This window comes from Lates calcarifer, linkage group LG21 (assembly GCF_001640805.2).
Source record: "Lates calcarifer isolate ASB-BC8 linkage group LG21, TLL_Latcal_v3, whole genome shotgun sequence".
In the NCBI taxonomy this organism is placed as follows: domain Eukaryota; kingdom Metazoa; phylum Chordata; class Actinopteri; family Centropomidae; genus Lates; species Lates calcarifer.
In genome coordinates this window covers 13,231,579-13,242,357 of record NC_066853.1, presented here as the reverse complement: position 1 = coordinate 13,242,357, position 10,779 = coordinate 13,231,579, and the positions used below count along the sequence as shown (strand labels likewise).

General features: G+C 41.3%; 1 protein-coding gene across 3 annotated transcripts in view; it reads right to left on the bottom strand.

Moving 5' to 3' along the window:
- Nucleotides 1-392: 392 nt before the first annotated feature.
- The window catches only part of cux1b (cut-like homeobox 1b), a 60,317-nt gene continuing 49,930 nt past the window's right edge, over nt 393-10,779 (bottom strand). For 2 of the 3 annotated variants that reach the window (XM_018702132.2, XM_018702131.2), the window contains one exon: nt 4,633-10,580. In XM_018702132.2, the coding sequence (XP_018557648.1) occupies nt 10,073-10,580 (508 nt within the window). In that variant the 3' untranslated portion in view covers nt 4,633-10,072. Of the gene's footprint in view, nt 1,327-1,444; nt 1,510-1,614; nt 1,696-1,806; nt 1,864-2,317; nt 2,402-2,592; nt 2,710-2,831; nt 2,945-4,111; nt 4,316-4,632; nt 10,581-10,779 lie in introns of those variants that run through there. The other variant, XM_018702133.2, reaches the window with a different exon arrangement.

The following is a 10,779-nucleotide window of genomic DNA, read 5'->3' as shown; positions in this document are numbered from 1 at the left end:
GCGCATCACAGCATGACTGCCCCTTCAGATCGCAGACTTTTATGAAGTATTTCTCTGCTCCCAGATGCAAAAAAGTAGCTTAATGTAAGAAGAAAGAAAACAAAGAAAACCGTCGCTGATAAATTAGTTGAGTCAGTTCAGAGTAAAGTCAGACACTTGCCCTGCAGGAGACAGCTGTATCAGGCAACTCACACAATACATGTTAATAGGTTGAATTCAATGTATACGAATGTAGAATATCATGAGTCATCCCTAAATAAAATAACCTTGCTGCAAAGTGCAAACCTGTTGTCATTAACTGATTCTGTGTAAGGATCATACACAAACCATTAACCCGACATACACTGTGCCTATCCATGTACTTTTAAATGAAAATGATTTGAAAGAAAAAATTACTGCATAGTCTTTATTTTATCTGCAATCAGTCAGAAAAGGAAGAAGTAAGCAGGTAAACATGCACAGTAATTTGTCTTGGAGAAGTATATTAGAAACACAGACTAAGTAAACACTGATGTTTTACTGCTGCAACCATCATCTATCCGGTGAGGAGTGAATGTTCTCTTAATAGCGAGTGACAGTAACGAGGTGTTTTCTCTGTCAAGAAACATGTCATTAAAAACTGAACTTATCCATTAATCAGTCAATCTCAAGTAAAGAAAATCTCAAAAGGAATGAAAAACAACTTTGTAAATATGTATTGTTCCATCACCACTACCTCTTAAAATAACAATCTCTTTCCAAATAACCTTCACAATAAAGTCCCCAATCAAACATAAAATATAATGTTAAATATATATCACCTTTAATCTTTAAACAGTAACTATTCTCTGATTAAATTCCCTAATTATTCTAAATTCCAGTTTAACTAAAAAAAAAAAATAAAAAAAACACACAAAGGCCCAAGAATCGTGGTCCCTTTGGTATAGGAAGAACTACATTTTAACTTCATTTAATTTGTGCAACAGCAGCACATGTTACATGAACTCCTAATGATTGACTTTAAGCGTTATGTTAATCTAAGATTTTAAGAAGGAACCTTCAGCTATAGTTCTGCTAGCCTTGTACATCAACTGTAACTTGAAATGACAACAAGAGGAACCTATTTTAGAATCAATCAAGCCTTTGATTTTCAGTTTACAGCCCTAAACTGCCCCCTAGTGGATATATTAGCTACTGCAAGAACAAGAATAAAACTCCAAGGTAAACTCTTTGCACGCTGCTGAATGTTGAACCAGCCCCATCTCACATGAGACCAGATGACATTACTGTGGGACAGCTTAGAGGTTCTGGTCGTTCTCATGGAAACGGTGGAGGTGGTCAGAGTACCTTGGAGTAACAGAGAAATAGAGAGAATTAGGAACAACATCAAATATGGATCAAAACATTCAGTCATATAAAGCCAAACTCAACGAGCTTCACTTCCAGCTGTGGGGTACACACTCACTTTTTAGCGCAGAAAGCGGTGCAGTCTCTGCCAATGCTCTCGCTCCAAGCGGTCTTATACAACACCTGAAAATCACAGGTAACAAGTCAGTTCGTTTTCTCTAAAGGTGAACACACAGGAGCTATTGATGGTATGTGTTAGAAGCTTCTCAGATTTATAAGGAGAATTACCAGGAAGACCAGACAATGCAGGAACAGGGTGTAGAAGAAAGCAACGGTCCTGGCCATCTTGTTGGAGAGAATCACACGTCCCTGAGAGACACAAAAATCAAAGGATTAGATAAGGAGTTGCGCCAGACACATGAGCCAAGTGTGTGTGTGTGTGTGTGTGTGTGTGAGAGAGAGAGAGAGAGAGAGGCATACCAGGCTCAGAGTTGCCTTATCCCAGGGGCTGAGGCTCAGGTATCGGCGCTGACGCTCCTGCAAACACAGAGTGGTTAGTCTCAACAGAAACACACACTTGTTTCACACTTTCTATAGAAAGTGTGAAAACAAGTAATATTAAAATGCGACAAAATGTAGTTGTAATTTCCCTCTGCATAATATGTCCTATCCACCTCTAATTCACTCATTTTCCAGAATAATTTTTAACAAAGCGCATAAAATGAGACGTGACTCACTGCTTGAATGTCATCACCATCAATGTGAGACAGCAATTATAAACTATTCCTGGATGAATGCAAACTGGAGAATCCAAATCAGAGCTTGGCCTTTAATTCTGTAGGACTGGCACTAAATCAAGCTCTATTGTCGCTGTGCTGGAAATATCCCAGCCTGTCATCCATATTTGGCCAGTTGTCAGTTGGACCAGGAAATGACAGGTTGCTTTAGAGTGTTTACGAGATTTGATCATGTGTAGGTGTGTGTCCTTTACCCTCTTGCTGAAGGAGGCAAACGGATCCAGTCTCTCCTCGTACTGGGAGGAGTAACGCATCACAGTGTCGTCACTACCTCCAGCCTGCAGCACAGAGGAAAAACACAGATCTAAAAATATTCCTCCAAAATATTTTCAGATTCCACAAGATCAACATGATACCAAATATGTCACCCATGTAGAGCACAGCCATTCATTCAGTCTCTCTCTCACACACACACACACACACACACACACACACACACACACACACACACACACACACGATGACGCACTCTGCTGGGGTAGCTCTGCAGGAATTTGATTTTCTCATAGAGTTTGATGTTGTCTGCTCTCAGGCTGTCCAGCTCATTCTGCAGGGCCTGCATGGTCTGCTGCATGGAGCGATTCTCCTGCAGGGGGACAGAGGAAACAAATGGATGAGAAATTAGTCCTCTCAGAAAAGGACACAGGAGTATACTGTGTGTGTGTGTGTGTGTGTGTGTGTGTGTGATAAGGAGAGATCGTGACTCACAGCTTCTAGCTCCTGGTTGCGGGAGCGGAACCTCTCCCTTTGGCTGGAGATGATGGAGAGCAGAGAGTCCATCTGGCCCTGAGGAAGCTCAGGATGGGGGCTCACGCCTGAACCTGGAGATAATGCAACACTTAAATGCCATATTTCACCTTCCTATCTTTATATGCATGTACGGCCACAGATGTTGTATGATAAATGTGTTTTATTTGCACACAGGCAGTCGTGAGTCTAACTCTGGACTCTGTCTTGACTGGCACATGTAAGGGAAAAAAAACACTTAAATCCCTCTAATCAGGCGAGTTTGCAGTATTTCAACAGACAACCACCCCCGCAGTGTCTCCACTCAGCAGGTTTACCTCACTTCAATCAAAGAAGTTGTGCTGTTGGCAAGTCAGGCTTCAGTATTTTCACTTTTATGCCCGTGAGGACTGACACCGCTTTCATGTGCTATCACCTCCATTAGAACAAAGACTTTTAAATGTGCAGATTTCACACGAGCATCAAAGCAGGGAGATTAATTAAAAGAGTCTGCCTCAGTTTAACAGTTATTATACAGTGGTAGCTTATTATCTTTTTAACAGAGAGAAAAAAAATCAATGTGTCTTGAAGAGATGCACCCAAATTCACAAAATCTTTTTCTGTCTTGCCATGACATTTTCTGTTTGGCAGCAGAGAAACATAACAGCAGATAAGACAATTAAAACGCTCCTGATACTTTCAACCAGCATGCATACATGAATATTTAAACCTATTTTCTCTTTTAGCTCATTACTATGAGTATTGGTGTCTTACATGAACACACTATATTCTGCCAAAATTAATATATTTTGGGGTTTTTTATATTACAGATTTCTGTGTTTGTGTTTTTCTCTGAGCTCCTGTCATCAGTTTGAAGTGCACAGGGCTTAGTTGGACAAAAGTGATGTTAGAGTTTATCAATATGTGAATCAATCAGTGTGTTTACAGGCAAGTGAGTCACTGGGTTACAGTCAACTTTCTCCTGTTAGTTGGTTTCTTAAATGTCACAAAACCAAGAAACTGGTTTGTGTGTAATCAAGGTAGGGGGACTAAAGAAACCTGATTTCTAAACAACTGGGTTTCTAATTGGCTTTTCACAAAAATGCATGTGCATGACAAAAGACTACAGGCAGGGGGAAGCATCAGCAGAGACCATCACTGGGGGATCATCGTATTTCAAATGATTCCATCCAAAGTCTGACAAAAACTGAAACTAACACAAAGAAGCCATCTGACTTTGTGTGTAGAACCCAGGTACGTACCAGCAAACATAGCAGTGGCCTCTTTGATTGGCTCAGGGATGTTCCCCATGTTGCTGACCTCTGACCCGTCTGCGTCGGGGCGTGGCAGGGAGGACATGCCCTGGATGGTGCTAAGGTCGTGCTCCAGCTTCAGGATCAGCTCCTTCTGCTCCGCGCTGGTGCGCACTGCGGCCGAAAACTCCACCTGCAGCTCCGTGTAACGGCCTGTCGAGGGCAGAGAGGAAAGAGGAGGAGAACTTGTAAATGATTTTTCATTCAGACACCTTGCTTGTCTTTAGATTTTATTTATAGGTCCCGAACTAACTCACCTGTAGCAGCTGTAAATGGCAGAAGCAATCCAACATCCACAACATCACTGAAAACCCCTGTGGGATTCCCTTTTCTGCCCCAAAATCCTACTTTGAGTCTTTCCTACTAATCTCTTTCTCTGAGAATACTTCTTTTACACAACCATCCAGGTGTTTAACAAAGTACATTTCCAACAAAGTTTTTGGCAAAGAAAAAAAACTACCACAGCACACTTTTAGTATTTGTATAAAAGAGATTTACTTCAATTATCACACCTAGGGTGCATGTGAATAATAATGATGAATCAAATGTCAATCATAACAAATACATTGTGAACGTTTCATACAGTGATATTGCTTTTCAATGTTGTAGAAGGGACTGTTTTACAGTGCTGAGAACAAACAACATGATACGTTTAGTAAATAGAAAGATAAAGAAACAATGATACATGAGGAAAAACGAAAGGGAGGGAGACCCCGAAGGACAAAAAAGCATCTCAGGAGTGACAGAAGTGCTAGGGAAACAACTTTCAAAAAACATCTTAACCATCCCTTTACAGTCATGCAGCCTTTTGTACTACAACACACACGTACGCGCACACACACTCACAAAATAAGCAGTGGGAGAAGTTATGAGAATTATTACTTCCACGTTGTTGATGACAGGTTGGAGAAAATCATCTAAAAACACTCTGAACTTGCTAAAGCCTCAACAAGCATCTTAAAGCTTTCCAAAAGGGTGGGGAGATGGGGGCGAGGGGGGGTGGGGGTTAAAGATCTCCCCAGGTCATTTGGTTGTCAGACTACACTGTGGTTTAAGCTATGGGTGAAGTGAAGCAACGACACAAGGTAGCAACATACAGAAAAAAACTGTCAGCAACCTTTCAACAGAGGTGGATAACTATTTCACTATTTGGCTTTTTGCTTCCTCTTTTAAGTCTTGTGAGTTTTCACTGAAATGTTTTTTATCGCCCCAGAGTTGATCTCTGGGTGTTAAAATTGTACAGATAAGCATGAAATAACCAAAGAGATAAAGAGGAAATGGTTTAAGACTTAAAATTAGCTGGAGCCAACGTGAGAGGTGAGCTGAAAAAAAACAAAAAAAACAAAGCACGCGAGTAAAGTGGAGGGTTTGGGGTGGGAAGAGTTTAAAGGATGAGTGTATTGTGCTGTATTATGTGTGTATGTATTACTGAGTGTGCTATGCATACAGCACCACTGATTCGGAAAGTGTTTCCTTACAAAACCCACTTCATAAGATATATTCTAAAAGTATTACAAAAAACATCTGAGGTTTTTTTTCTTTTCTTTCATTTTTTTTTTCCTGAATATGGTGACCAGTGCTGCTGTTCGGGCTTCCATTACAACTAATATGTCAAATGAATAACCACTACTTCAACAGATCATACAGTAAAGCTTTACGACTTCAGAAAACATGATATGATATACAGCATCTGTTACACCTTTACAATGTTATTCAACAGTGTATAGAATCATCTGATTTAAATTTGTAGAAAAATATCTGTGGATCATGGAAAAGTCCTGAATCGTCCCTTCTCTCCTCCTGCCTTCAAACAAAAGCATACTGTGACAATAGTGAATCAATAGCTACTTGATCGACTGTATTTACACGTCTCTTTTCCAAATAACCATTAGAATTGGCACACGTCATTATCAATACCTGTAGTGCCGTTATTAATGTCACAGCAAACCTGACACAAACAGAAAAATACAAAATGCCCTATGAATAAATTCAGTGTTATTACAGTGTACGCTGTTTCTGCATGCTTCCTCCTTCATTCAATGCTCTGGCCTTTCGCTGCTAGTTAGGTTATGTACAACGTAAGAAATGCATTGTGGGAAAACAACTGTCTGAAATGAGACCCGCAAACCGAAACACATCTGCAGGCCAGTCGTTAAGAATACACAAGTTTTTGTTTTCTCTTTTTACTGTTTCACTGCACTCCAGCGATTATATACAACCCTCTCTGGAGAGCTGAGAAAAGTTGACTTTTAAGTACCACTACGAGGTGTGTAAGAAATAAATCTGGATCAAGACGTCGGACAGATCATGAAAAAAATCAGGTGATATCGTCTACATCTAATGACATCACTAGTTTGGTGCCCTGCTTGGCAGTTAAAGGCACAAATCTGATGATCTCACATGGTTTAGGTGAGTTGATGGATCTGGCTATAAAATGGCAAATGGGTTAAGTGCTTATACTTTACAGTAGCTATTCATCACCATAAAACATACTGTGGTTGTCCAGTCCAAGCAGTCCAACAGAAGGCAACAGGCCTTCAGTATTCTGCAGAAGACAGATGTTTCACATCAGTCGTCCACAGGAAGAGCCAATGTTTGAGGAATTTTGCAATTATTAGATGCATTAGAAAATCCAATTTTAACTAATGCATCTTAATGCAGTGCAATGAGGTTATCAGTATCTTTTGACAGGCTGCCAATATGTCTGAATGTAGATTCAGGGAAACGGGAGGCTTGAGGATGGACTGAGGAGATTTTGGAAAGAACCCAAAACACGTGTTTACTCATAATATCTACAACTGTACAGGACAATGTCTCTCTGTCACACAGTCATCTGTAGTTTGAAATAAGGGTCTGCTATGTAAGAATGCAGTTCATCATGTAGAAAACAGGGGTACAGCTATCTCATGTGTTTTTTTTAGTGTTAGGGTGTGGATAAGAGTCTGTGCTTGGTTCACAACCACTTTTAAAAAAGGCATACATTTCCCAGGATTCTGGGACCGTACTCTGCTGTAGTGTTTACAGACCCTGTCCTAGGTTAAGTCTTCAAAAAAGATCCTAATAAGTGCTTTGTTACGGACTGCAATATAAATTCTGCATAATCATAGGCTGGCTATCTCTGTTCAATCTGGCATAGCACACCTGCTAGCTGGTACACTTCTCTAATCTCAATTTGGCAGATATGACCTCTTTCAAGTTAACATGTGTTCTCAAGTTTAGGTAATTTCATTTGACCTATTTGACAAAGTGTATACACTTGGACCTGTTATAATTATGTTGATGTGATTAACAAGTGGGCGAACTCTAAACTCTAAAGAAAGCTGCATGCCCTGCCGAGCGTTAGTGTTGGGCTTGCCCAAGAAACAGCCAAAAAAAAAAAAAAAAAAAACATTATCGGAGAATAGAAAACAGGAAAAGAGATATGCTATCATATATTCACTGATCTTGATATGTCCTTTGATTCTCTAGCTAGCAATTTAAGAGCATAACTGTTGTGGTAAAAGCTTTATGCTTACGGGAGCATGAACTGTAGCAAACACATCTTTCAAAGCTATTGAAATGACACTAAACTTTAGGATTCATGAATATACAAACAAATGAGAACTAGTACATCTTTGTAAATATTAACCAATACTGCCGGCAGTCTATACGTCTAATAAAAATGTTACTTGCCCTCAGGAACAGTATAATCCCTTAAAAAATAGACAACTCAAATGATAAGACATTAAATGAAAAATACAGCACCTATAAATAAGCAGAATAAAAACCAAACTATAAATGCAAAATAGCAATAAAACCAAGCTACAGTAAATCATAGTATTACACTACTTTGTGAGAAGATTAATGTAATGGTAACGCATCAAACAGCTTAAAGAAGGGTGTCAGTTGTGCACTAGTAGTGTGTGCAAGTAGATACGAAATATGACCCCACTCATTGGAAACACTGAACACTCCTCAATCGCACACGCTTGTGCACACGCATGTATTGACGGGCATGCGTGTACATGCACCCACGCAAACGCGCACACACGCACGCGCACACACACACACACACACACAAAGGGGAGGCAGTGGGCTGACAGGCACTGAGGGCTTGTGTGGGACAGGGAGGAGGTGATATGCCTTATAATTTGTAGTGTATACAGTAGAATTCAATGCAAAAGACTTAACATCCCTGGATACAGGATAGATAGACTGGAGGAGAGTGGTAACTACTCACACCAGGATTGGGGTGAATTCACTTTGACGGCAATCAACAGAACGTACAGCTTAATCAAGTACTGTACATTGCAATTCCATTCACTACAACCCATTTTTTCAGTCAAGAATTTCATTATTAATAATCTACTTCTTAAATTTAACTCTGAGTGAATTGACCTCGACCCTGACTTACATGCAGGCAAATACAAATGCACACGAGACGCACAAACACACACACACACACACACACACACACACACTCTTCCTGATTTGGCCTATAAAAAGATGTGTGTTTGTGAACAGAGAAATTTTTATCGGTGGTGCAGACACACACATACACCCAGCAGGTCCAGTGCCGGGCAAAGCTGTGACGTGCACAACCTAAAACAACAAGAGACACGTATAGTATCACCATGTCAGACAGCTACAGTACTACGTGAAATTCATTGTATCGTATTTCAACAACGCAACATTATTCCATTCTAATTCGCTTCTTTTTCTTTTAAAAACAGTAACCAGTAATTCTCTTATTTTCTGTTCTTATTTTGTACTAATTAAAAATGCTTCCTAAAATTCCCTATTTTGTACTCTTTAGAGTCAATAGACTGTGCAATCTCTTATTGGCAACCAAATTGCAATATCAAAAAAAAGAGATCATCCTTCATCCTTAAAAGAAGGGTTTAAGGAGGCAAAAGAGGGTTCCTTCCTTCCTTCCTCTTCAGATGAGTGCGTGTGTTTGTGAGGAATTAGAGATCCTTCTGGCCATCACATGGCTGTCAGCAGGATAGGATATGGGACACAACAGGTCAAAGTTCATCTTTCTTACATCAGTAACCATGGCAGCTCAGCCGGCAGGCCTTCCACTACCCTCTTAAGAGTGTAGGAGTGAGATAAAAAAGAAAACATGCTGCCATTGAGAAGAGAACACGCACACACACACATACACACCATTTTGGGTGTGTATATATATATATATACACACACACACACACACACACACACACACACACACACACACACACACACAGGTGCACACTGACACAACCCCTAACGTACAAACACGCACACACACACACGCAGTGAGTGAAAAAGGCAAAGGGTTTGTAACAGTCACTCTACAGTGTGAAAAATGAGGCGTCTCACTGAGTGAGGGGAGGTTTGTGGACACTTGGGAGGTGAGAAGAAGAGCGGAAAAAATCTCCTTTAAGAAAGTGAGAGTTCTTGTAAGAGAGTTCCTGTCTCTATCTATCATCTATCAGTGTCTATCACTGTGACAGCTGCTGTGTCAGGCCTTGCCTGTGTTACTGAGTCCAGGTTTCAACCCCAGCTGTGGGTCAGACCCCAGCTCAGGACTAACCAGTCTGGTGCACCAGTGGCTGGTGATAGGGGGAGGTACAGCAGGGCCGGAGGCCAGCAGGACGGCTAAGTGCTTTTCTCAGTACAAAAACAAAACTCAGTTAAAAAAAAAAAGGAGAGACACTTAAGTTCTCTTATTTTGTTCTTCTAGGTATTCAGTAAATCTTCTTTTTAAGGGTTTTGCCAACCACTCTTTGTTTCTTTCCTCTTTTCGGAAAGCTTCTATGTAATAAAAATGGCTGCTGAGCTTGACTTTGGCTGTGTCCACTCTCCAACTGGAACAGAGCAGGAGGGGTCCAAGGTTAGAGGTCGTGAGGTTATGAAACGAGAGGGATGAAGGATGGTCAGGGGGAGCTAGAACTCCCACTCTGAGGGATCCTCTTTGCTGGCAGCCTTCTCCAGCCTGTGGATGATGTTATTGAGATTGGCTGCTTTCTTCTTGCGCAGATTGTTGTCCCTGGGGTTTCTGGCAGGGCCAGAGGCTGGGATGTTAGTACTAGAGGCATGGCTACTGGAGGTTGCCTCTGTGAGGCTGAAGAGCCCCAGTCCACCCTGTCCACAGCTGGAGCCTGGCCCGGCTAAGCCTGAGGTGGTGCAGTCTATCTGAGCAGGGGAGTTATTAGAGCCCCCTGCCTCAGACTCAGCCTCCATGTCGTGGTCTTTGCATGCTCCTCTGTGATCCTCCAGGCCAATGCCCAGTCCCTGGCGTGTCTCCACTGTGCCCTCAGATTCTGTCCCATCACAGCTGTCCCCCTCTCCTGATTTGGACCCACGGAGGGAAGGAGATCCCCCGTCACTGCCAGGCCCCAACCCTCCAGCTGCCTGGATCTCCTCTATGAAAAGCTCTCGCCGGATACGTGACCTAGAAGAGACACGTGGGTTTAGTCACGCTACTCAAACTATAAGATTCTATTTGTCGAACCAAACACATACTAACACATGATCTCATATTAATGTATATATGTACTGATATCCGTTTATATGGAACAAGACAGTAGGGCAGTCCTTGCTTGTTGTGGGAATTTCTGAGACAATGTCCAAAATAATCTAGCAAATAACAA